This window comes from Podarcis muralis, chromosome 11, assembly GCF_964188315.1.
Source record: "Podarcis muralis chromosome 11, rPodMur119.hap1.1, whole genome shotgun sequence".
Taxonomy (NCBI): domain Eukaryota; kingdom Metazoa; phylum Chordata; class Lepidosauria; order Squamata; family Lacertidae; genus Podarcis; species Podarcis muralis.
This window is the reverse complement of record NC_135665.1, coordinates 64003781-64031668: the sequence shown is the minus strand read 5'-3', so window position 1 is coordinate 64031668 and position 27888 is coordinate 64003781. Positions and strand designations below refer to the sequence as shown.

The window sequence follows — 27888 nt, the reverse complement described above, 5'->3', positions numbered from 1 at the left end:
GACATGCATAATCAAAAAGTAAGAATATATGCTTGCTCCAAAATATTTTTACTCTTGTGGTAATTTGAAATCAAGATATCAAAACTCATTAATCAATTAAAATTTAGCTCAGAGTATCACTCGACAAGCGGACAGAACTACTGCACAAGGCAAAAAACGAACTCTCTTTTTTTAAAAAAGATTTTTATTAAAGTTTTCAAAATATTACAAAAAGAAAAAAGAAAAAGAAAAAATACAATGTAAAAACAGTTAAAAACAATTCAATCTTTCCATGTCTTATCTTTCATTTGCCTGTTCCCCAGACCTCCTCACACCTCCCTTTTTTGTATCCAGTTCAATTAGTTGTTTCAGCAAATCCTTTCCCTCTTTGCTTTTATCCTAATCTTTAATCTTAATGGGACGCGGGTGGCGTTGTGGGTTAAAGCCTCAGCACCTAGGATTTGCCGATCGAAAGGTCGGCGGTTCGAATCCCCGCGGCGGGGTGCGCTCCCGTCGTTCGGTCCCAGCGCCTGCCAACCTAGCAGTTCGAAAGCACCCCCGGGTGCAAGTAGATAAATAGGGACCGCTTACCAGCGGGAAGGTAAACGGCGTTCCGTGTGCTGCGCTGGCTCGCCAGATGCAGCTTGTCACGCTGGCCATGTGACCCGGAAGTGTCTGCGGACAGCGCTGGCTCCCGGCCTATAGAGTGAGATGAGCGCACAACCCCAGAGTCTGGCAAGACTGGCCCGTACGGGCAGGGGTACCTTTACCTTTACCTTACCTTAATCTTAATATATTATAACTTTAGATTATCACCCGTTAACAATCCATTTTTACACATCTTTATAACATTACTGCTAAAAACCACTTAACTTCAATCCAACATCATTCTAACATTCATTAATTTTGCAGTATTTCTGTAAATACTCTTTAAATTTCTTCCAATCTTCTTCCACCGACTCTTCTCCCTGGTCTCGGATTCTGCCGGTCATCTCCGCCAGTTCCATATAGTCCATCACCTTCATCTGCCATTCTTCCAGGGTGGGTAGATCTTGTGTCTTCCAATACTCAAACTCTCTTGCACCTAGCAAGCTGGAATGTCAGGACCATGTATCCTGGGTTGTCCAACCATCATGGACTGTGAGCTGAAAATGCTCAACATTGCTCCGGTATCAGTCTCTACAGCCACAGCAAGCGCTATAACTCTCCAAAGATTTGACTTCATCCTTGAAGGCGCACTCTTCCATTGTCTTCCGCGACAATGCTAACCAAAAAAGTTGCAAGAGTATCATCATCACCATCATCATCATCTATACTCTACTCCAGGCTTCCTCAACCTTGGCCTTCCAGATGTTTTGAGACTACAATTTCCATCATCCCTGACCACTGGTCCTGCTAGCTAGGGATCATGGGAGTTGTAGGCCAAAAAACATCTGGAGGGCCGAGGTTGAGGAAGCCTTCTCTACTCCGTCCCTGACTGTGCTTTTGGAACTCAACTCTGCTGGGCTCCTCAACTTGAAAAGATTCACCCACACTGAACTGTCTAATCACTTTTTTATTAATAAATATTTCAGGTGAACAAAATGAAATAGAAATAGAAAAGAAATTAAAGAGGGAAGGTATATTATAGCGTTATATATGCAAACAACTACAGTTCCATATATGCTTGTCTAGTATATAGGGAAAGGTAAAGGGATCCCTGACCGTTAGGTCCAGTCGTGGACAACTCTGGGGTTGCAGCGCTCATCTCGCTTTATTGGCTGAGGGAGCTTCCGAGTCATGTGGCCAGCATGACTAAGCTGCTTCTGGCGAGCCAGAGCAGCGCATGGAAACGGCGTTTACCTTCCCGCCGGAGCGGTACCTACTTATCTACTTGCACTTTGAAGTGCTTGCAAACTGCTAGGTGGGCAGGAGCTGAGACTGAGCAACGGGAGCTCACCCCATTGTGGGGATTTGTACTGCTGACCTTCTGATCAGCAAGCCCTAGGCTCTGTGGTTTAACCCACAGCGCCACCCGCGTATATAGGTATATCAATGTTATTATTATCCAAATACATAGATACAGTGGTACCTCAGGTTAATAACTTAATTGGTTCTGGAGGTCCGTTCTTAACCTGAAACTGTTCTTAACCTGAAGCACCACTTTAGCTAATGGAGCCTCCTTACTATCGCTGCACCGCTGCTGCACGATTTTTGTTCTCATCCTGAAGCAAAGTTCTTAACCTGAGGTAATATTTCTGGGTTAGCAGAGTCTGTAACCTGAGGTGTCTGTAACCTGAAGCGTCTGTAACCCAAGATACCACTGTAGCGTTATTTATACCCAGATATATTTTTTTTATAAACACGTTCCAAATATCGTTATACTTGTCCGTACATAGCCTACAAGCAATCTGTTCATAAATTGTGAGGGTTGTCATATTTTCAATCCATTGACTGAAGGGGGACATAGATTTATCCTTCTAGTGCATCCTTATGTCTTTTGGCCATAGTAAGGGCACAAAAGAATCCATTTACATTGTCCAGTTGTCAAATTCCATATGACAGGTACATAATTCAAAAGAATATTTTCCTCTGGAAATTTTAACTTTTTCCACTCAGTCATGTTTATACAGCTCAATTCTTTCTCCCAAAACTTAGCGAGCGAAGGAAGCTGTCTGTGCTGTGATCTTGGGCCAGTCCCTCGCTCTCAGCCTCGCCCTACCTCACAGGTAGGAGTATATCAGTCTCCCTTCATCTCTCCAGGGGGGAGAGATGCCGTTTTCACCCGCTGTTGCCATAAATCACCCCCGAGTTCGGAAGAAGGAGGGGGTGAGGCACTGGGTGCACAACCCTCGGCGGGCCTCGGAACTCCTCCGAAGCTGCTTCCAGGAGCGAAACTAGTTGCGTTACTTAAAAGGGAAAAAAATTGGGAAAGATAACGCACATGCTTCAAGAGAGGCAGGAGGTTTTTATCTGCTAACAATTTTACCACTGAAAGAAAGAAGACTGAGACGGACTGAGATGGAAGATTACCGTATTTTTCGCCCTATAGGACGCACCGTCCCATAAGGCGCACCTAGTTTTTTGGGGGGGAAATAAAGGGGGGGAAATTATTTTTTCCCCCAGGCGCGGGGCTGGGGCGGGGGAGGCCCGAGCTTCCCCCGACCCCAGCCCCCAAACATGCAGCTCTCTGCAAGCCATGGGAGCCCAGTGCTGGCTGGGAGCTCAGCGTGCACAGGCTTCGGCATGCCGGCAACTCCATTCTTAATATGGAAGCAGAACAAATATTCGAGGATTGGACTCCTGCTAATCAAGAAGCATGGGTACCCCCACAAAAATTTATAATTTGGAAAACAATTGGATTATATGATATGTATTGTTATAATTTGGACTAATTGATTTGATGTGTTTAATTTGGAAATATGAAATTTAATAAAAATTATTTAGAAAAAGAAAATGCTCAACGTTGCTCCGGTATCAGTCTCTACAGCCACAGCAAGTGCTATAACTCTCCAAAGGTTTGACTTCACTCTTGAAGGCGCACTCTTCCATTGTCTTCCGAGACGTGCGGATGCCAACCAAAAGAGTTGCAAGAGTATCATCATCATCATCATCTATACTCTACTCCAGGCTTCCTCAACCTCGAGCCTCCAGATGTTTTGAGACTACAATTCCCATCATCCCTGACCACTGGTCCTGCTAGCTAGGGATCATGGGAGTTGTAGGCCAAAAACTTTTGGAGGGCCGAGGTTGAGGAAGCCTGCTCTACTCCGTCCCTGACTGTGCTTGTGGAACTCAACTCTGCTGGGCTCCTCAACTTGAGAAGATTCACCCACACTGAACTATCTGCGCTGTGATTTTTTTAATCAGTTTTTTTAAAATAAATATTTCAGTTGAACAAAATAAAATAGAAATAGAAAAGAAATTAAAGGGGGAAGGTATATTATAGTGTTATATATGCAAACAGCTACAGTTCCATATATGCTTGTCTAGTATATAGGTAAAGGTAAAGGGATCCCTGACAGTTAGGTCCAGTCGTGGATGACTCTGGGTTGTGACGCTCATCTCGCTTTACTGGCCGAGGGAGCCGGCGTACAGCTTCCGGGTCATGTGGCCAGCATGACTAAGCCGCTTCTGGCGAACCAGAGCAGCGCATGGAAACGCTGTTTACCTTCCTGCCGGAGTGGTACCTATTTATCTACTTGCACTTTGACGTGCTTTCAAACTGCTAGGTTGGCAGGAGCAGGGACCGAGCAATGGGAGCTCACCCCGTCGCGGGGATTTGAACCGTCGACCTTCTGACCGGCAAGCCCTAGGCTCTGTGGTTTAACCCACAGTGCCACCCGCGTATGTAGGTATATCAACGTTTTTATTATCCAAATACATAGATACAGTGGTACCTCAGGTTAAGAACTTAATTCATTCTGGAGGTCCGTTCTTAACCTGAAACTGTTCTTAACCTGAAGCACCACTTTAGCTAATGGGGCCTCCCGCTGCGGCTGCGCAATTTCTGTTCTCATCCTGAAGCAAAGTCTCAACCTGAGATACTATTTCTGGGTTAGCGGAGTCTGCAACCTGAAGCGTATGTAACCTGAAGCATCTGTAACCCGAGGTACCACTGTAGCGTTATTTATACCCAGATATATATTTTTATAAACACGTTCCAAATATCGTTATACTTGTCCGTACATAGCCTACAAGCAATCTGTTCATAAATTGTGAGGGTTGTCATATTTTCAATCCATTGACTGAAGGGGGACATAGATTTATCCTTCTAGCGCATTCATCTTTTGGCCATAGTAAGGGCACAAAAGAATCCATTTACATTGTCCAGTTGTCAAATTCCATATGACAGGTACATAATTCAAAAGAATATTTTCCTCTGGAAATTTTAACTTTTTCCACTCAGTCATGTTTATACAGCTCAATTCTTTCTCCCAAAACTTAGCGAGCGAAGGAAGCTGTCTGTGCTGTGATCTTGGGCCAGTCCCTCGCTCTCAGCCTCGCCCTACCTCACAGGGGAGAGAAAAACTATGGACAGCACCTTGATCTCCTTGGAGGAAAGAAGTGGTGTTTAAATGCAGTGAAATAATAATATGAATAATGCCCTCCAGTAAGTCAAGAGACTTAACTGATTATAGGAAGAGAGCTGTTTTTATGTGGGCCCTGATTCTTCGGAGAAGCACTGTGTCACTGCGCAAAGGGAGTGTTACAAGTTTGTGTGTCAGCAAATAAATATCCTAAGATAATTAGGATTCTCCAGCAGCGAGACGCTCCCTGTGCAAGGTTCGCTGAAGCCACCAGCGCTCCTGATTGGGCTGCCCACTGTTTCCAGGTGTGATTTATGCTGTATTTTATTGAAATGAATCTTCCGAGGAACTGATATGCCTAATTTATCTCCTTTTAAGATCCTTTTGGAATTTTCCCAGCAACGGCTGCTGACTAGCAAAGTCCTGAAGTGGCAGGGCCAGCTTACCAGCACACTAATTCCTTCCTTCTGGGGATATTTAGCGGCATTATTTTATACAATGGCAATAACATTAATGGAAGCATCCGTTATGACTGCGTAATGGTCTGGAGCTAGGAAAACAAACGGCCTGGGCCAGCCATGATATTCATCCTCGATAAAACTCTATGTTTATCTTGGAGCAGCAGGCTGCCTACAACATATAACTCTTCCTTCATGGCCTTTTAATTACCTAGAAACAAACAAACTGCTGTCGTGAGTAATACGTGCAGGGGTCTCCGGGAATTTGGTACGGGGGTAGCTCACACGCCCTAGAAGAAACGTGATGCAGCCCAGAAATGGAACAAAGATCTAGTTTTCTGCAGGATTCTGGAAGGGCTGATACTTCTCCCATTGGAATTCCACAGTTTGCAGTCTTGTACAGCAGAGGACTCTGCCACACAAAAAGTGCCCTGCCCAAAGAAAGCTAGTAGGTCAATGACTAGGGAAAAGGGCAGGCAGGAATCCTGAAGTGCTAGTTTGCTGTGTGCAGGGAGTACTGTTCTATATTGCTATTATTTATTACATGTATTAGTTGCTTTCTTTTCGATCCAATGGATCCTTGCAGTCACTGGGCATGGGGAGGCCTGCTCCCCCTGCTCTACTTCTGAAAGGGAGCCGGCATACAGCTTCCGGGTCATGTGGCCAGTATGACTAAGCCGCTTCTGGCGAACCAGAGCAGAGCACGGAAACGCCGTTTACCTTCCCGCTGGAGCAGCACCTATTTATCTCCTTGCACTTTTGACGCACTTTCAAACTGCTAGGTTGGCAGGAGCAGGGACCGAGCAACGGGAGCTCACCCCGTTGCAGGGATTCGAACCGCGATCCTTCTGATCGGCAAGTCCTAGGCTCTGTGGTTTAACCCACAGCGCCACCCGCATCCCTGCATTTGCCTAGCAAGCTTCAAATCAGGTTTGAAAGGCAGGCACTCTCTGTTCCCGTTGTCCCTCTGCTGTTCCTCATGGCCATGTCCACCAGCCAGCAGCAAACAAACCCTCCCTTCCTCCCCATTGCTAGCCTGTTACTCACTGGTGCTAATTAATTCCCAAGCGTCTCAGAGGCTCTGCCTCCTTCCTCTGAACAGTTTAAAGGCACATCTGACATCCGGGCAGACTGCGCTCCGAGACCAGGCGGGAAATGGCTGGATTGCTCAGCACTTAATGGATGCTTAATTTCAGTTTTCATCTACAACTGAGCTAGCCATGACATCTATCATCTCTAATTGGCCAGTGCGCGCCTTGCCCCTGCTGGCTGTTGACTCCTCAGTGCTTCCCATGCAGGGACTGGCTCACATCCAAAAGCTGGCTGGTTTCTGTTATAAAGGCAGCGCCAGGAGAGTCATAGAATCATAGAATGGCAGGGTTGGAGAGGAGCGCTCTAGTCCAGCCCCTTGCAATGCAGAAATCATAGCTAACAGAATCAAAGAAAGCTGATGGTAAGGTAAAGGTAAAGGACCCCTGGACGGTTAAGTCCAGTCAAAGGCAACTCTGGGGTTGTGGCGCTCATCTCGCTTTCAGGCTGAGGGAGCCGGCGTTTGTCCACAGACAGCTTTCTGGGTCATGTGGCCAGCAGGACTAAACCGCTTCTGGTGCAACAAACTCCATGACGGAAACCAGAGTGCACGGAAACGCCCGTTTACCTTCCCGCCACAGTGGTACCTATTTATCTACTTGCACTGGTGTGCTTTCGAACTGCTAGGTTGGCAGGAGCTGGGACAGAGCAACAGAAGCTCACCCCGTTGCGGGGATTCGAACCGTCAACCTTTGATCAGCAAGCCCAAGAGGCTCAGTGGTTTAGACCACAGTGCTACCCCCATCCCTAAAAGTGCAATAGCACTTTTACTGTTAATTACTGCAATTCTCTGGGTTGGCTAATTTGAGCCTGCTGCAGATAAGGGGAGGCAGTGGGGTCTTTTATAAAAGTTTTGCCTTCCCCATAATGACAACTGGGCCTCCCTTTGACTCTTCTATCTGACACAGGAAGGCACCCTCAGAGGTTGGTTCAAACGGTTGAGATTGCTATTTCTAGGGTTGCCATATTTCAAAAAGTGAAAATCCGGACAGAAAAGTCATTGAGTGTTGGTGGGTTTGGGGCAAAGTTTGGAGCTTTTTTTTTCTTTTTTCTTTTTTGCAAAATCTCAAAAAAGTTTTTGAGCTCTTTTTAATGAACATCCCCAAAAACGACACTGCCGACATGGGTTGCCATATGCCCGGATTTTCCCGGACATTTTTTTAGCGATTTCCTCCTGGACACAGTATTCCTGCTAGGTCTGGGAAATTCCGGACGTATTTACAAGCTGTATAACTTTGTGGCGTCCACTTTGTAACCTCCTCCTCCATTTTGACAGTGTTTGTTCATGCCCAGACACTTGGGGGCGTTCCCAGAGCACTTGCAGCGCATTTGGTGCAAAGGCAAAAGCCCTTTTTCTGCCTCAGTTCCACTTCAAGTCCTGGATTCATCAGGTTGCCGCAGCCAATCACTACAATCTCAGTTCTGCCCGAGATAGAAGCCACGATAACTAAACGAAAGGCTGGTATGGGGCAGTGTATTCACAAGATAAGTCTGGTGTCCTTAAGCCTGTTGAGATAAGAAGAAATCTCCCCCTTTTCTTCCACAGCTGCCCAATTTAATCACTGGGGGAAGTTTGGGCCAATATTCTCCACCCAACCACCTGGAGCTCTGAGCCATGTGTGCTCCCATCCCTGTGCCCACCACCATCCCGTGGCTCTCCTAGAATTAGCAGCAGAAAACAATCAAGAGGGGAAAGCAAGAGACAGATATCGGCAGTGCAAGTGCCAATTTCAGGCTCGCAGTGGGAATTAATGAAGCATGCAGAAGGCAAGGCAATAATGAAGCCCCCCCCCCGGTGGGGGCAATATCTATTTTCTCCTAATGATCTATTTCTGGCAGCCTCATCCTTCTGAGCCAATAATAATGAAGCTGACACAAGACCCAATCCTCGTGTGAAAGGAGGCTCCCCCCCCCCACATGGTCCCATTGAGCCCCACACCCAAGAGAGAAGCTGCCAAATGGGCTTTTTCCATTTTCTAATTGTCTGTAACTGCAAACCCTCAGCGATTCTCACACCCTGGCAGGAGGGGGCAGCGTGGGGCAAAGTTGATAGCAGGCTGGGGTCTCAGGAGGACACGCCCACCGTTGGGATCTGGAGGAGGGGGGTGTAGAAATTTAAGAAAGAAAATTTTAAAAAAATACTGTTGCACAGCACCAAGTGATTCCACCTGCTCTCTCTACAACTGGGATGAAAACGGGGACAGGTGTGCGCACGTTCAACCTCTTCTCCAGCAACAGCTGGAATGGAGTATTTGTAGGGATCATTTATCAAAAACACCAGCGCCGGCAATGTAATTTTTCTGTTCATCTATAAATACTCGGTTTCCACACACATCGCAACCAAATGTGTTGGAGTTCGGTCAGAATGATTCTAGCCTCTCTTCTCCCTGCAGTGCTGCAATGCCACACGCTGCTCTTACTGTTCGGACAGCTGAGACAAAAAGAATCAGGCCCAATAGACAGGATACTGGAAAAGATGTCCTTTGGCCTGATCCAGAGGACAGGCTCTTGTGCTGTTAATTTACACAGAAGAAGAAGAGGAGTTTGGATTTGATATCCCGCTTTATCACTACCCGAAGGAGTCTCAAAGCAGCTGCATGTGGAGGAGCGGGGAAGCGAACCCAGTTCACCAGATTACGAGTCTACCGCTCTTAACCACTACACCACACTGGTGGTAAAAAACAGGCAGCATGTGATGAACCATGCACACATAGAACAGGTCAGGGGCAAGCATCCTCCACATTGCTATTTGCTCACACTGCATGGGCAGAAGCAGTGCCTTTTACCAGCTTTGTCTGGTTGACGAACTGCAGCTGTTCCTGTGCAGGGAGAGCTTGGCCACTATAGGCCATGTGTGCAGAGGAGGGCAGCTAAGAGGATCAAGGGTCGGGAAGCCAAGCCTTATGAGGAATGGTTGAAGGAGCTGGGTCTGTTTAGCCCATAGCTGTCAATGTTTCCCTTTTTTTCAGGGGAATTCCCTTATTCTGAATAGGATTCCTCGCAAGAAAAGGGAAAAGTTGACAGCTATGGGCCTGGAGGAGATGGAAAGGAGATATGTTAGCCATCTTCTAACATCTCAAGGGCTGTCACATGGAAGAGGGAGCACGCTTGTTTGCTCCTGCTCTGGAGGGTAGGACTCGAACCCATGGCTTCAAGTGACAAGAAAGGAGATTCCAACTCAACATCAGGAAGAATTTTCTGACAGTAAGAGCTGTTGGACAGTGGAACGGTCTCCCTTGGGAGGCTGTAGACTCTCCTTCATTGGAGGCTTTCAAGGAGAGGTTGGATGGCCATCTGTCAGGGATGCTTTAGCTGAGATTTGTGCATTGCAGGGGGTTAGACTAGATGACCCCTGGGTCCCTTCCAACTCTACGATTCTCTTATTCTATGTGTTGGCAACCTTGAGGCTGGATTTCTGCAATGTGCTCCATGTGGGGCTGGCCTTGGGGCTGGTTCAGAAGCTCCAGCCTACGGAAACTGCAGTGGCCAGATTACCGGATCCCAGGTACCCCAAGGGCTGTGAGGCGCAGGCCTGAGAAGCCATGGAGCAGATTGTGGAGGACCTCCAGGTGATGAACTCCCAAGGGGATCTCCGATTCCTTTAGCCCGGCCTCTGCAGACCCTCACAAGGTTCCACCTGCACACAAAACAGTCACACATCCTGAACACGTGGAGATCTGGGATGGGGCCCGATGGCTTTAAACCTTACAGGAAAACATTTGAGCCAGGAACTGGAGAACATGGACTAGGGCAAAAACACAGGGGCAGCAAGTATTTCACCAATGATACAGGGGAGAAAACACCTAGGATGATGAAGGGAAAGGGATGTTGAAAATATAAAAGGCACAAAGCATTGCCGTGTATTATCACCACTATACGCAAGAACAGCACCTGAGATTCCAGCGACGTCAGTTTTCTTCCCCGCATCTTGTCTTCTTTCTTTGCAACTGGGGCCTTTTGTTTCTCTTTCTCTTTCGACTTTTCCAGTTTCTGGAGCTCCTCCACATAGGCATCGTAGATTTCCCACTGAAAGAGACAAAGAGTGAATGGTGAGACAGCAAGGAACTTCACAGAACTAGTCACAGGTAGCAGAAGGCAAGTGTACTTCTTGAAAACATTCCCTACCCGGCTTCCACCCAAACCACCAAGAAAGAAGATGGGTGATGACAACGTAAGAGAAATGTCACCCTAGAGCCCTGTGGCCCTGAGCACATAGAGAAGAGGAGGAGGAGGAGGAGGAGGAGGAGTTTGGACTTGATATCCCGCCTTTCACTCCCCTTAAGGAGTCTCAAAGCGGCCAACTATCTCCTTTCCCTTCCTTCCCCACAACAAACACTCTGTGAGGTGAGTAGGGCTGAGAGACTTCAGAGAAATGTCACCAGCCCAAGGTCACCCAGCATGTGGAGGAGCAAGGAAGCGAACTCGGTTCACCAGATTACGAGTCCACCACTCTTAACCACTACACCATGCTGGCTCCATGCTAGAGAGGCAAAATGAGTACTCTAGCAGGAACAGGAACAGAGCTGGAGGGAAGACTGGGGCAGATCCACAGGTGCATGTTGGGATGCAGCCAGGGAATCAGGGGCAATTCACTGGCCCCAGTCCACCGGCCGGTGTGCCGGGCAATCTCCAGTCCTTGGAGCAGCATGAAACTGCAACCCTAGCTTCAGAAGCCTTCAGAAGCTGGGCATGCACACTCAGCAGAGTAAAACACTGTGCAACAGAAGTGGCATGGAGGGTTTGTGTTGAGCATATTTACAAGTAGATTATTCAGCATACATCAGGCAAAATGAAAACATGTCTTCTCTCCTTCATGTCCAAAGCAAGACACCAAAAGCTATACGCAAGCGGAAGTTCCCAGCAAGCTGTGCTGGAGTGTAAACAGACATGTGACACATAACAGTCTCATGCCTGTCCCTTAAGGTGGAACAGAATATTCTGATAGTGCACACATCCATCCATCCATGGGCAGAGGCAGTTATGAGCCAGATAATGGAGAAGGAGCTGGAAGAAGGTTGCAGGCAAGAAGGAGGTGAAGCTGATAGCTGGGAGGGAGCAGGGAAGCAGAAAGGCAAACAGAGAGGAAGAGAAAACTTGGAGCCTCACAAACACAGGCCAGTCAAGGAAGAAACAAGGCCTTTCCTGGGCGGTGGGTGACAATTCTGCCCCTTCCTCCTCCCACCTGCAGACACAGGTTCTTTGCCACATGAGATTCTGGAAAGGCTCTTGACTCAAATTCAGTAAATAGAAAAGGGACTGTTGGCAGGGAGTCGGGGAATGAAGAAAGGAAGAGTTTGAAATATTACTTTATATTCATAAAATGGCCCAAGATGGGGGTGGAGAAGAGAGATGTGGGATTTTGTCCTCTCTCTAAAACTTCAGCTGCGTTCTGACAAATTTAGCAAGTTGTTACTCTCAGCCACTCAAGCTGTGCTCAGCCTGAAGAGAATTCCACTAGCGAGCGAGCTGGAGATTTGCATTTATTCCAGCACTTTGATTAGAAACACGGGTGTCCCTTTAAAGGACCAATTTGCTATAACAGAGATGCATCCCTTTCTCCATCTCTCCATGTCCCTCTAGGAGGGAGAGACGCTGAGTCTGTGCATTGTCTTATCTACTGCTGTGTACCAAGTACAATAGACAAAATCAGTGGTAATTGGGACAATTGTCACAGGGACCACAAGAAATATGTGCGGATCAATTCAACTTCTGGGCAACAGTAAGATTTAAAAAAAGAGAAAACGTAAAGAAACAAAAACTGGTTGAATTCCATCCCACACACTTCAGCAGCAAAAATGCACTTCTCCTAATGGCACTATTGTTTCAAAGATGCAGATTAAAGAGACACCCCCAGGGAGACTTTTCAGCATCATTTCAGAGCCTGCCACAGATCTGTTTTCATCTACACCAAGCCAGAGAGATGGGCCTCCACATTTCATCCTGCAGGTCTTTCCCTGGTACCTTCAAACACACCAAAAAGCAAGTGGATGAGAGCCAGTGTGGTGTAGTGGTTAAGAGCGGTAGTCTCGTAATCTGGGGAACCGGGTTCGCTTCCCCGCTCCTCCACATGCAGCTGCTGGGTGACCTTGGGCTAGTCACACTTCTCTGAAGTCTCTCAGCCCCACTCACCTCACAGAGTGTTTGTTGTGGGGGAGGAAGGGAAAGGAGAATGTTAGCCGCTTTGAGACTCCTTAAAGGGAGTGAAAGGTGAGATATCAAATCCAAACTCCTCCTCTTCTTCTTCTTTATCTCACACACAGGAGTGAATGAAGGCTGCTTACCTGAAGTCACTCACCTGGGGCATACATTTGAGGAGGCATGGATTGTGCTGTAGGGCATGCCATGCTTTCAATCAAGGATGTGGGTGTTGTCTTGGCCCTGTAATCCTCACAGGCCATTAGGAACGAGCAAAGGCACTGAGGGACTGGCAGGGATTAGATGCACAGACTACCTGGGCATGCCCAGTGTTAAGACTGAAGACTAAAGGGATGAGATTCCGGCTCCATCCAACTTTCTCTTCCTTAGCTGTCACCTCAGTGGCAGAGTAGGAAGCACAGCTCAGCTCCACCAGGAAGCCCCTGACCCAAAATTGTGGCAGCTGGTCATTATGGGAACAAACGCTTAGAAACTGGTGGCTGAGCTTTGGTTTGTCTGTTTTTCCCTCTGCCCTCCATGTCCCTTTCTCCTTCTGTGTTGTAGGGTTGTAGGTCTTGTGCTGACGGTATGTAAACTGCTCTGAAAGCCCCCCTTTTTTTGCTGAATGGTGGGGCACAAATGCTCTAAGTTAATATATAAATAAATAGCATTTACCTGGTTGGCAGTGTCAGAGAAGGTAGCTCTCGGCGGGGGCTCCATCTGACATGCCCTGTCCTGGAAGAAAGGATTTGAAGCAGCACACAGTTAATCCCGTTGTCAGCGCAGGATATATATAAAAGTCAGCTCTTGCTTAGCTGCTGAGAAACCGCCTGAGACTTGAGCAGCACCAGCGGAGTGTGACTTCCCCCCACCATTTATCCAAAAGGTCTGTGTGCTGCGAGGGTATTGCAAATGGATCTGTGTTTACTATCAACGTGACATTTTATTTGTGACAAGAGCTGGCCTGTTGCTGCGATGACCCCGGGCTCACGTGCGTCCAGGGAAACAGAAAGCACCTCGATAGGAATGTACAAATGGAAGGATCATTGGTTTCGGCAGAAATTGCTGCAAGTTTGCCGCAGGTGGATAGGTTTTACTGCTTCTGCCTCCGAGAACAGTGCAACACGCGGGCTAACTTATGGCATTCTAGAATTATAACAGCCTATGTAAAAAGCTTGGGCTTACCCCTCTCTGGGGAAAGGGGCTTTTAAAGAAAATGTTCAAAGCAATCTAAGTTTTCTCCTTAGCACCTGAAGTCTCTGTAAGCAAGGGAGTCCTAAGAACTCTGGGGTGAGAGAATGAGACCGAAGAACTGGCCACTGGCTGGCTGCCCACAAGTCATATTCAGCTCCACTAGAACTAGAAGGGTGTTGTGGAACTGAAGCTGGGATCTAGGAAAACAGGACTCTGGGGAGGGTTAGGCTGTGGCAGAAATGGGGACATGGGAGTCCAGCAATATCTGGAGGGAGACACAAATGGTCTGATATAAAGGCTTTGTGTAGAGCTGGCCAAGGAGCAGAGAGGGCAGAGCTGGTAGCTTTGAGGAGACGCTGCAACCATTTTCTGCTTTCCACATCGGCATGGCAGGAGCTATTACATAGAATCATAGAACTGTAGAGTTGGAAGGGGCCACATGGCTCATCTAGTCCACCTCCTGCAATGCAGGAATATTTTGCCCAAGGTGGGTTTTGAACCCAGGATCCTGAGATTAAGAGCCTCATGCTCTACCGACTGAGCTATTCCTTTGTAATAGTAGTTCTACGGACATCTCAAATGCCTCTAATGCGTGCTTCAGATGCAGCATAGTCATAGGATGTTTCCAAGCAGAATTCAAAGTCTTGGTGCTGACCTTTAAAGCCCTAAACACCCTTGGTCCAGTATACCTGAAGGAGCGTCTCCACCCCCATTGTTCAGCCCGGACACTGAGGTCCAGGGCCAAGGGCCTTCTGGCGGTTCCCTCCCCGCAAAAATCAAAGCTACAGGGAACCAGGCAGAGGGCCTTCTTGGTAGTAGCGCCCGCCCTGTGGAATGCCCTCCCACCAGATGTAAAAGAGAAGAACAAGTACCAGACTTTTAGAAGACATCTGAAGGCAGCCCTGGTTAGGGAAGCTTTTAATGTTTAACAGACCACTGTATTTTAATACTTTGTTGGAAGCCACCCAGAGTTGCTGGGGAAACCCAGCCAGATGGGCGGGGTATAAATAATAAATTACTATATATTATTATTATTATTATTATTATTATTATTATTATTATTATTATTATTATTATTTTGGAACATAGGAATCTGCCTTCCACCAAGTCAAACCAGTGGTGTACCTAGCTCACCAGCTAGAAGCATCTCTCTGGGGTTTCTCTCTCAGCCTTATAATAATTAATAATAATAATAATAATTTATTATTTATACCCCACCCATCTGGCTGGGTTTCCCCAGTCACTCTGGGTGGCTTCCAAAAAAACACTAAAATATAATAACCTATTAAACATTAAAAGCCCCACGTGAAGATGCCTGGGATTGAACTTGAGTTCTTTCGCATGCAAAACAGATGAGCTACCACCAACCAGTCCCGTTACACACAACGCCGGAATGAGTTTGCAATTATCCTGAAGTCGCTGGTATTTTTATTGTTATGGATCACATTATTATTCATTACGATATTGCTTTCTAGTGTCTGAAGTGCTTTAGGAGTCTTAATTGCACCGTCAGAGCAGATGGCCCAGTAAATCTGTTTGCTTCTCTGCATCTGCAGCCCACCCAACCCCACGGCCTCTGTGTGGATAGCAGGCATTCGGTCTTTGAAACAAAAAAATGAGAAAGGGCACATCCCTGTTCCCGAAATCAAAGTCAAGGGCAAAAGAAGGCAATATGGGAGATGCCCTGTTCTCTCCTCTGGAGCACCTACTACTGCTGCAATGAGAGAGAGGCCTGAGCTCATTGCAGCATCTTGTAACTCATGCCCACCCCTTTCCAGCCTCGGGAACGTATCAGTGTCTCTTAAATCTTGCCACACAATTTATCCACAGTCAATCCTCATATGATTAACCTTCTAGACCTTTTCTAACCTCCTGCTCTGGAGGGCAGGACCTGAAGCAACGGATCCAAGTGTCAAGACAGGAGATTCCGGCTCAGCACCAGGAAGAACTTTCTGACAGTAAGAGCTGTTTGACAGTGGAACGGTCTCCCTCGGAAGGCTGTGGACTCTCCTCCCTTGGAAGTTTTTTAGCAGAGGTTGGATGGCCATCTGTCGCAGATCCTTTACTTGTGATTCGTGCATTGCAGGAGCTTGGACTAGATGATCCTTGGGGTCCATTCCAACTCTACAGTTCTATGGTTCGGTCATTCTTGCAGCATTCGCGCAAGATAAGCTAAATGGAACCTTCATGTGCAGAGACAGAAATACCTACGGAAAGCACATGCTGCAGACAAACAGGGGAGAGATTAATCATTCCTTACGGGGTCCTTGCCGCGGGATCAGATTCATCCAGTGCTTTACCAACTGCACTGGCTCCCGGTGGAGTACAAGGTCAGGTTTAAGGTGATGGTTTTGACCTTTAAAGCTCTATGCGGCCTAGGACCCATGTACCTAAAGGACCGCCTCTCCTGGTATGCCCCACGGAGGACCTTAAGGTCCACAAATGACAACACCTTGGAGGTCCCAGGCCACAGGGAGGTTAGGTTGGTTCCAACTAGGGCCAGGGCCTTTTCAGTACTGGCCCCGACTTGGTGGAACGCTCTGTCACAAGAGACCAGGGCCCTGCGGGACTTGACATCTTTCTGCAGGGCCTGCAAGATGGAGCTGTTCCGCCTGGCCTTTGGTTTGGACTCAGTCTGACCCTTATGTTTCCCTCCCCTTATGGTATTGACTTTTAAAATGAGGCTGCATTTTAAATTGCATTTTAACCTGTATTTTAAATTGGTTTTTTTCCTATTTTTCTTATTATGTTTTTAGTGAAATTTTATTGGTGTTAGCCGCTCTGAGCCCGGCTCTGGCCAGGGAGGGCGGGATATAAATAAAATTTATTATTACTATTATTCCCATCACCCCCAACTTCTTAGCCTCTTTGGGGCATCAGGTTGGCCACTACTCAGTGGGAAACGCTGGACCTGGTGGATCTCCAAGCCTGATCCAGGAGGGCAGTTCCTGCATCCTCTTAACAGTTTCCATGATGCAGAAAGATTATTTGGAGAGAGACTTCCCACTTAGTTCGCTTTTGATCTGTCACAGCCTGAGAAAGTGCCCTGATAGCAGAACAGGCCTGCTGAAAAATATTCAGAAATAAACCACGTCAGCGTTCTCTGGCTCATCACCTTTCATGGACCATAGGAAACTGCCTTATGTACTGCCAAACTCATGGTCCGACTAGGTACGGTTTTAACCAGCCTGACTAGCAGGGGTTCTCCAGGTTTTCAGACTCCAGTCCTCATGATTCTGAATCTCTAGGTTTTTGAGGCAGGGGAGACCCCCAACCCTACCTGGAGATGCCAGGAATTGAACGGAGGACTTCCTGCATGCAAGGCATATGTGCTACAGCCCTTCCCTTCTAGGAAACAGCCTGACAAACAAGCGGTTGAGGACAGACCCTGAAAACTGGTGTTTTTGAGGTGGGCGAGGAAGAGTTTGTGTCAAGCATCCACAGAGAGCTTGGAGATGACCACCATGAATGCTGCACATCCGTAATTCCACCATTTCCAGGGCACCAGGAACCTCTGATAGAAGAAGCATCTGTCTTTGCCACTGTGCTTCTAGCTGCCAAAGGCAAAAGGCAATCAATATCTTCTATGTCCATCAGCAATTAGCACTCGATGCAGAGAGATGGCCATAGGCGTACAAGAGGAACTTTAGCCAACAGAGAAGGGTGTGAAGAGACCAGCAGTGACAGCCTACCCTCACAGGGTTGTTGTAGGTCTGGGAGGCTCTCTCGCTGAAGTTGAACTGGTTGGTGAGCTTCCGTTCACCCACCAGACGGGGACGGTATTCTTCTTCTTTCTCTTCCTGGGCTGCAGCCTGAAAGAGGGAAAAGCGATCACAGAATTGCAGAGTTGGAAGGGGCACCAAGGGTCATCTAGTCCAACCCACCCATCTCTTTTGGGGAGGCAGACTGGGCAGAACTAGAAAGGAAAGAGAGGGGCATCACAATCACATTTTGGTGGTCCTCCTTTGGCTGGGGATGCAGCACCACAAGGACCTTGCTGTCACCCACCTGGGCAGGGGAAGAGGAAGCGGTGGCAGCAGGGTGCTGGAACCCTGGAGGGCCATCGCTGCCTGTCGGTGAGCCAGATGGACCCACGGTCCGATTCAGTATAAGCTTCCTATGTTCCGATGTGGGTGGGCCCTATCCACTACCCCTCCTGCCACCCTGGGTCAGCCATGCCAGTCCCCCAGTATTGTCCCCAACCAGAGGCGGGTGAGGGCCTTGCCTGCCCCTGCCCCTGCTCATTGCTGGTGGGGCTACAGAGAGGGCAGGAGGAAAAGGAGGAGAATGACTCTTCCTTGTGTTTTTTAATATACAGTGGTACCTCGGGTTAAGAACTTAATTCGTTCTGGAGGTCCGTTCTTAACCTGAAACTGTTCTTAACCTAAGGTACCACTTTAGCTAATGGGGCCTCCCACTGCTGCCACACGATTTCTGTTCTCATCCTGAAGCAAAGTTCTTAACCCGAGGTACTATTTCTGGGTTAGCGGAGTCTGTAACCTGAAGCGTCTGTAACCTGAAGCGTATGTAACCTGAAGCATCTCTAACCCGAGGTACCATTGTATCTTCAGGATGAGAAGAGAAATCTGTAACCTGAGGTATCACTGCTTCAGGATGAGAACAGAAATCGTGCTCCGGCAGCACAGCAGCAGCAGGAGGCCCCATTAGCTAAAGTGGTGCTTCAGGTTAAGAACAGTTTCAGGTTAAGAACAGACCTCCAGAACGAATTAAGTTCTTAATCTGAGGTACCACTTTAGCTAATGGGGCCTCCTGCTGCCGCTGCGCCGCCGCTGTGCCATTTCTGTTCTCATCCTGAAGCTAAGTTCTTAACCCAAGGTACTATTTCTGGGTGAGCGGAGTCTGTAACCTGAAACATATGTAACCTGAAGCATATGTAACCCGAGGTACCGCTGTATATCAAAAGCACCCTTAACAAACTATGATTCTCGGGGTGGGGGGAGATGAGACATTTTCTGATTTGCCTCAGGTGGCAAAATGTCTTGGGCCAACCCTGAACAGTTTAAGCAAAGTAAAAAAAGGAAAGAAATACAAGCTAGCTGCTTGCACGTTGCCATGAAGTCTTTATAATAATAATAATAAATAATAATAATAAATTTTATTTATATCCTGCCCTCCCCAGCCGAAGCCGGGCTCAGGGTGGCTAACAACAATAAAATAGTACAACATTCTAAAATCATTCATTATAAAATTCATTCAAATCAAATTGATGGCAACCATTGGGCTAGAGTTCTGTGAAGATTGCCAAAGGAGGGAGTCAGGCTGTGCCCTTACCGGCTGATCTGTTTTTTCTCCTTCTCCTTCTCCTGCTTCCCCTTCCGGCTGCTCTTCTTCCTTAAGCTCTTCATCCAGGGCCTCAAAGTCCAGCACAGCAGATGGGACAGGAAGCACAGCTGAGAGTCATAAAGAATCATAAACAAAGCTGTAGAGCTGGAAGGGACCACGAGGGTCATCTAGTCCAACCCCCTGCACTTCAAGAAAGTTTTGCCCAATGTGGGGCTCGAACCCACAACCATGATATTAAGAGTCTTATGCTCTACCAACTGGGCTACCCCAGCTGAGAATAGAACAGGACAGTTTGGCAAACACAGCAGTTATTGCAGCAGCCCATATCAGAAACACCGGGACGGGGTGGGGGAGAGAGAGCTTTGTGTCTGTAGGCCCAGTATCTATGGCACTGGGTGGAAGACAAGCATTTAAGGCCCGTCTTCTACAGCTTCAAAGATGTTCCAGCTTCAGAGTGCATCAAAGCACGTTCTCCATGCAATGCACAATTCATTTATGTATTTCACTACTTTTTAATAGAATTTTTATTAAGTTTTATTAAGTTTTCCATATTTTATTACACTTCAGTATCAAAGAATTAAATAATAATAATAATAATAATAATAATAATAATAATAATAATAATAATTCATGACTTAAAACATTAAATAAAGCATCGACCCCCTTCCTTCCCTCAAACAGACTTCCACATCTCGTTACCGATTTCTCCACATTCCTAAATTCACTTTTTTACCTTAAATCAATCTTTTGACAATCACCTTCTTATAAGTAAATCAGCTCCTTAATTTCCCATTACCAAACATTTCAGCTTAGACCTACAAACGTATTCAGCTGTTTACAATTTTCTTTCATATAGAGTATAAATTTGCCCCAGCCCCAGATGTTTGTGTAAGCTGTATGTTATAATTATACTTGTAATGAGAGAAAAGAAAATCAATTTTAAAAAATATTTTAAAAAAATTAAAACTTCCTAAACAGGGCTGCCTTCAGAAGTCTTTTAAAAGTAAGATATTTGCTTATTTCCTTGACACCTGATGGGAGGGCGTTCCACGGGGGCTAGATGCACCAGTGATCTGACACAGCCTTAGCCAGATCTATATATACTAAGTCACACCTCTCTGCTCCTCTCCTCAGCACCAGTTTCCCATTATTTGTACCTCCCGCCAGACTGCTGCGTACCCCCCTGTCCAGAGAAGGTATGTCTGCAAGAGACCTCCTACAAACGGCTGTTCACCTGTTCATTCATGCTAACAGGCCCCCGTGTGACAGTGTTCCCCCACCTAAGGCTACAGGCACACATTTCCTCCAGCACCCAGAGTAGGTGTGGCGGGCGCATGGCTCAATAGCTCGCTGTCTGCTGACCCACAAAGCCTACCAACAGTCAGACTCTGCTTCATGCTCTGCCTCCGACCCTCATCCGAATCTCGGAATATCAGGTTCCCGTAGAGAGTGAAGTGCGTGGCCATCTGTTCCACCACACTAGTCTGCTTGTAGGATCTCTCCTACGGAGAAGGAAAAGACCAGCACTGATGTGACGACACACAGCCACGTTTCTCTTTCGTTCATAAAAGGGTTTCTGTACCGCTGTTCCATAAATTATCAGAGTGGTGTGCAGTGATAAGACATAAACATTATTAAGAAGCCCCACAAGGAGGTCAACAGAACTCTCCCCCTTCATAGAATCATAGACAACTGCCTAATGCCTGGAGGTAGTGTTGATGTTTTGGTTTTTTGCCAAAGCTTTTGAGTGTTTTTTTTTTAGTTTTGTCCAAAGTTGTTGAGCTTATTTGGCAAATCCGGGACATTTCAGCGATTTCTGCCTGGAAACTGCTTCCGACAGCCGATTTCCGGCTACGTCTAGGAAATTCCAGATTTATGGCAACCCTAGTCCAACCCCAAGGGACGTGGGTAGCACTGTGGGTTAAACCACAGAGCCTAGGACTTGCCGATCAGAAGGTCGAATCCCCGCGACGGGGTGAGCACCCGTTACTCGGTCCCTGCTCCTGCCAACCTAGCAGTTCGAAAGTACATCAAAGTGCAAGTAGATAAATAGGTACCACTCTGGCGGGGAAGGTAAACAGTGTTTCCGTGCGGTGCTCTGGTTCACCAGAAGCGGCTTAGTCCTGCTGGCCACATGACCCGGAAGCTGTACGCCAGCTCCCTCGGCCAATAAAGCGAGATGAGCGCCGCAACCCCAGAGTCAGCCACGACTGAACCTTATGGTCAGAGGTCCCTTTACCTTTAGTCCAACCCCAATTCAACGCAAGATTCTCACCCAACATGGGGTTGGGGCTCAAATCTACAACCCATCCATTTTTGGCTGGATCTAGTCCCAGCAGGAATGAAGGAGCATCTACATTTCAATCTAGCTCAGATTACCTCACATTTACACCAGAGTGGGAGGTTAAGGAGAAGCTACAGATCCCAGGAATGTCGCACGAAGCCTGGTCCGTAAAAACGGTCAGTTGCAGGACTATCTAAGGTGAATTCTAGGGTGAAGGTTTTAGTTCATGGGAGTCACCTGCCTCACAGGGATGTTGTGAGGATAAAATGGGGAGACATTTACCACCTAGAGCTCCTTGAAAAAGTGGTATATAAATCTAATAAATAAATAAATGACTCCAGCGAGCCACTAGGTAAAGGTAAAGGTACCCCTGCCCGTACGGGCCAGTCTTGACAGACTCTAGGGTTGTGCGCCCATCTCACTCTAGAGGCCGGGGGCCAGCGCTGTCCGCAGACACTTCCGGGTCACGTGGCGAGCGTGACGAAACTACTCTGGCAAAGCCAGAGCCGCACACGGAAACGCCGTTTACCTTCCCGCCAGTAAGCGGTCCCTATTTATCTACTTGCGCCCGGGGGTGCTTTCGAACTGCTAGGTTGGCAGGCGCTGGGACCGAGCAGCGGGAGCGCACCCCGCCACGGGGATTCGAACCGCCGACCTTTCGATCGGCAAGCCCTAGGCGCTGATGCTTTTACCCACAGCGCCACCCGCATCCCCTATAGCGAGCCACTAATCCCCCTAATTTAGCAGAACGCTGTCCCTAATTGCTCAAATATGCTTGCTTGTACAGCTCTCCTGTCTTTTCTACCAGGTTGGCTCAGATCATAAAGCCTTTGAGCCATGAATATCTCAGGGATGAGGGGAATCGTTCACAGCCTCCTTGCCGACCGTGGCAGAACGGAAGGATTTATCACCCAGCATCAGGCAATTCAGCGATGCTCACCTTCCAAACAATCTGGAGCAGCTTGAATCTACAATTTCCGGTGATCAATTATGGTAACACTATATACTTATTTATTCATTTACCTCCCCTGCTTAAACGCACAAGAAAATACCAAGGAAGAAAGTTTGAAAGAAGGAACGGGAGGGGAAGAAGCCCTTATTAACAACAAAGGGCAAAATCTGAGCAGAACTGACCCTGCGTTGTCGGCCAAGGCAGGGATGGAGCTCACAGAGCCGGATTTACATATAAACTAAACAAGGGTTTAGCTTATAAGGTTTAGCTTAGGGCCCCACATTCTTGGGGGCCCCCCAAAAAATTAAAGGAAAAAAACTGGATGTACATTTCCAAAATATAAGATAAAAAACAAATAAAATAAAACCTACATACAGCAACAGTGTTTTGTGTTGTGTAGGCTCCTATGATGTAAGTAATGGGCCCCTGCCTGCTAGCCTGCTCCCTAAAATATCACTGGTTTGCTCCTTTCTATATATAGGGTGCCTACATTCTGCATGGACTGGCTGCAGGGCAACAGGTGCAAATGGCTTGAGATACCGATTAGGTCCATAAATTACCATATATTCAACACAAAAAACAGTGACTTTTGTCATTGTTGTTGACAAAGCACAGCTGGACATATAAAGGGCCCCATTATCTTCAGGAACTTAGGGCCTCACAAACCTAAATCCGGCCCTGCTCACATCCATTTCAACAAGGCTTGCCTAGAAGGCATTAAAAAGGTAAAGGGACCCCTGACCGTTAGGTCCAGTCGTGGATGAATCTGGGGTTGCGGTGCTCATCTCACTTTACAGGCCGAGGGAGCTGGTGTACAGCTTCCGGGTCATGTGGCCAGCATGGCTAAGCCGCTTCTGGCAAACTGGAACAGTGCACGGAAACGGAAACCTTCCCACTGGAGTGGTACCTATTTATCTACTTGCACTTTGACGTGCTTTCGAACTGCTAGGTTGGGAGGAGAGAAGGCATTAAGGGGGGATTGACCAAAGAACCAATTTGCTGTCTCCTCTGCAATTTCTCCCTTGTGAATCTTCATGTCAAACATATACAGGCCTGACTTTATCTGGTAGCTTTTGAAGCTTGACTTGATGGAGGGCTTCTCAGAATCAGGGGAGATCTGATATATTGATTATTTTATGTATTTATTCAATTTATATAGCCCCGTTTATCCTAAGATCCCAGGACGGTGTACAACATTAAAAACATAATTTACACAGCACAATATTAATAATACACAGCATAATAATAAAATAATCATAATAACAGCCCCCCCCCCCATTTAATAGACCACAGATTATTTAATAGCCAAAAGTCTAGGTAATGTTTTTGCTGGGCACCAAAAGACATGTGATGGTCTCTCTCTTTTGCTTCAGTGGTTTTTGTTAAAACAAAATTATGTTAAAAAAGAGTTGGCATATTACATAAAGTGAAAAATTTAAAAAATAAATAAATGGATTTCCATAGGTCCAGATTTTCCCAGACATTTAAGCAATTTCCACCTGCACGCTGTTTCCGATGGCTGAATCACAGCTATGTCCAGGAAATTCCGGATGTGAGAACTGGTGGTTTAACTCATTAATGGGTAAAATATAAGTAGAATAGCAGCTTTCTAGGGTAAGTGGGGGAAATGCCATGGAAGGGTGGATGGGAAGCCAATGGACATTCGATATTTGTCCTGAGTGTTGTTTAAAAGAATTTGTAAAATCTGAAAATTAAATATAACAGGTATGCCAAAATAAATAAACAAAGCAAATCTTGTCTTATATAACACAATCCTATTAAAGGCCCCCTGAGCTCAATGGAGCTTTCTCCCAGGGAAGCAGGTATAGGAATGCAGGCACACTGTTTCACTGCATATGTATGAAACCACTTTAAAGCGAAGAAAGGCAGTGTAACAATATTTAAAGTAAGCTCGCTAAATTCAAGCGTATTTGATATGCTATTTTTCTTTTGTTTCAAGCCTTTGCATTCTGCCTTTTTAACTTCTAAGAAATTTTCAGGATGGCTTCCAAGGAGAAACTTGAAAACATCATTAAAAGTACAAGGAAATGGGAAAAGCATAAACTCAACAAGATCACTAGAATATGGAATGTAACATAAAAAGGCATGGCAAAATCTCAAAAGCAACCCTAAAAGCAACCTCATTTATTCATAAAAAATCTGGACAAGCAATATCTATCTATCTATCTATCTATCTATCTATCTATCTATCTATCTATCTATCTCACCTATAATCGTACAAATCAGGGGACAAGAAAACATCCCTGTAGTGTCAACACAGAGAAGGCTCTCTCTCCTTCTGCTACCCACCAAGCCTCTGTAGCAAGGGCTTCTAGAGAAAGATGTCCAAATATCTCATATTTGGATCATGATATTTTGCTTCCAGTTGTATTTGACAGTTGACATGCAATGGCATCAGCCCTCTTTGGTAGCAACATGCAATGGTATTTTTGTATTTGACAGCTAATGGTATTTTATATGTGGTGTTTGTCCAAGTCAAAACAGCCAACAGTTGCCAACAAGCATTATGCTCCCAAAATTAAATATCCCAAACGCAAATGCAAATATCAGGTGTGTTTTTAAAAGCATACATTAGTGAAGCAATTGCCCACATCTCATATGAATTTCAATGAAGAGTAAAGTACTCACTTTAAAACTGTATCTGACAATGTTCTGTGGAGCATGAGGATTATTGGCTGTCAGGATGCGAGTGATCTCTTCTTTCAATTCCTGCAGAAGGGGAAAAGCTGGCTTAAAACACACATACACCCTTTATAAAGTTAATATTCAGATACATTTGTACCATCCTGTAATTCTTCATGAGCTGTATTGTCACATTGAACTTTTGCTGAGAGCTGCAGGAGACGGCTTAAAATGATTTCCCCCAATAAAAATAATGACAGTACTGATTTGATGTATTTCATGAAAACGTTAGGTTCAAATGAACATTGCATGGAGAAGGAAGTATTTATTTATTGATTTATTTATTTACGGCTATTAGCCCATAAAATATGTACAAACATAAAAGCACAGAGGTATAAAGACCGATATATCAGACAACAGAAGGTGAACACCACGATGCAGGGGAGGGTCATTGAGTAGAGCCAAATAACAGGATGGGGCCCGGAGAGCTCCAAGGGACGGTTCACAGAAAAAGGAAAACTGAAGACGAGATCCGACATGCACTCTCATCATAACTGTCCGATTAGTTTTTGATGTTGTTGTTGTTTTTTGGTGGTTTTTGTGTGTGAGATAACCGCATTCAGGAATCTCGCCACCTGCAGAGTTACAGAAGGATCTGTATCCTGCAAAAGCAGTGCGGCGTGTGACTCAACAGGCCTGCCAACCAAGTGCAGTAAAGCAGGACCCAGGAGGAGAAGGAAGTAACTGAACTTTCTTGATATATTCGGGGAGGGTGTATTATTTTCTTGGGGGGGGGGAGTAAATGTTATGATTCAATGTTCTCCCATTTTGTGTGCAAAAATGAGTAATTCCCTTCAGCCAGTCATGCATGCTTCTTGATAAAACGGTTATCCTTTGTGGGAGAAAACACGCAAAGGATAACCTGTGGGACTTATATGACCTCATTTGCAATCAAACAAGCATAATCCCTTTGGCTTCAAGTTCCACGTTCTTAAGACCTGGAAAAGGGAAGGCTCATTTGTTTGTCGGGTACAATTAAATGAACCCACGGCCCAGAACTTTTCATGGCTTTCCAAAATCCATCACAGTTTGGGCTGCTTTCAACAAGGAGGGCTTGTTGCTCAGGGGACATGGGATTAATATGCTCATGGGTGCAATCCCTGTTCCTACAAGTCTCTTAAGTAGGAGAAATAGGGAAAACTTTTGCATAAGACCTTGAAGAGCTGCTGCTCCTGCCAGTCAGGTGAGAGAAAATATTGAGCTTGGTGGCCCTCCACAAATGGAAGTGTAGCAACGGACACAATAGCATGGAGTACTGGGGAAAGTACTAGTCCAGTGCAGATACCATCAAATAACAATCGAGCTCTGGAGAAAGAAGGGTAAGTCTTTTTTCCCCTGGGGGGTTCCCTTGGGGATTCCCCAGCTGTATCCAGCCAGCCCATGACATTAGCACTGCAAACGAATAATAGCTCTCCTATAAGATCACTATGACAATCATTTCTCATTTTTATAGCACTTACTTAAACCTCTTCTATGCCTCATCCCCAGGGGATCATGACTTGGCTGAGCTGGGCAGAGCAGGGATTTGAGGCTGGGGTCCCACATCCGTGCTCGGGGTTATTATGCATGCACCGTAGGGGCCACCAGATGGGCTGGAACGAGACCCTGCAGTGACTCCCCTCCAAAATATACTTACAGCATCTGTCAGCTCCAGCTGGTCTGGGGGCTTGATTAATGTCTTGGCCTGTGCCCATTCATCTGCCCCCCCTTCCACTTCAGCACCGCCTTCGTCATCCTAGAACAACAGAGTTAAACAACAGGGTGAGGTAGATTCTGTCTTGCCAGGGCAGCAAGAAATGAACAAATGCCTAATGGAATGGTCTCGATGGTGGGGTGCACATTTTTATTCTTATTTATTTATGATTATTAAAGGTAAAGGGACCCCTGACCATTACATCCAGTTGTGACTGACTCTGGGGTTGCGGCACTCATCTCGCTTTATTGGCCGAGGGAGCCGGCGTACAGCTTCTGGGTCATGTGGCCAGCGTGACTAAGCGGCTTCTGGCGAACCAGAGCAGCGCACAGAAATGCCGTTTACCTTCCTGCCAGAGTGGTACCTATTTATCTACTTGCACTTTGACGTGCTTTCGAACTGCTAGGTTGGCAGGAGCAGGGACCGAGCAACGGGAGCTCACCCCATCGCAGGGATTCGAACCACTGACCTTCTGATCGGCATGTCCTAGGCTCTTTGGTTTAACCCACAGCGCCACCCGCGTCCCTTATTTAAGATTATTACTTTGTCAAAAAAATAAAAAAGGAATGTATAAAATGTAAATAATTGTATAAAATTTAAATAAAATAATGAATTAAAGAAAGAAAGAAGAAAGAGAAGAGAAAAGAAAAGAAAAGAAAAGAAAAGAAAAGAAAAGAAAAGAAAAGAACAAATGCCACTGTGGTGTCGTTATGGATTGTTTGCAAAGGAGCAGGCTAGAGGCACCATTCTTTTGTGATTCTGTTCCTACCTGCCTAGGAGATATGGGGTTACCAACATGGTGCCCATGGGCGCAATGGCACCCTTGTGAACTTCCGCTTCATGACATCCCTCCCCTCCCACAAAGTGCACATTGCTGAAGGAGGAAAGGAGTAAAACTCTTCCCCTTCTTCACCTTTTGGCCAAAGGTGCTTTTCAACATCCAGACCAGCGCCTGAGTCGCCACTCGGAGCCTTGGAAATCACCCGAGCAGTTGAATGGAAGGAAGGTGGAAGGGACAAGAAGGTGGGAGGGGAAATGGAGTGACCTGGGAGACTGGGTAGAGACAAAACAGAGTGACTGGAGGGGCA

At 46.4% G+C, this 27888-nt stretch overlaps 1 protein-coding gene across 1 annotated transcript in view; it reads right to left on the bottom strand.

Annotated features, from left to right (window-relative positions):
• Positions 1–27888, bottom strand: part of DNAI1 (dynein axonemal intermediate chain 1) — a 164852-nt gene that overhangs the window by 119937 nt on the left and 17027 nt on the right. Inside the window, exons 3-9 of the mRNA XM_028748145.2 lie at positions 26744–26842; positions 25054–25134; positions 20544–20670; positions 19157–19275; positions 17557–17676; positions 13346–13405; positions 10427–10561 (exon numbers count right to left, since the gene is read on the bottom strand). Of these exons, the coding sequence (XP_028603978.2) occupies positions 10427–10561; positions 13346–13405; positions 17557–17676; positions 19157–19275; positions 20544–20670; positions 25054–25134; positions 26744–26842 (741 nt within the window). The remainder of the gene's footprint in view (positions 1–10426; positions 10562–13345; positions 13406–17556; positions 17677–19156; positions 19276–20543; positions 20671–25053; positions 25135–26743; positions 26843–27888) is intronic.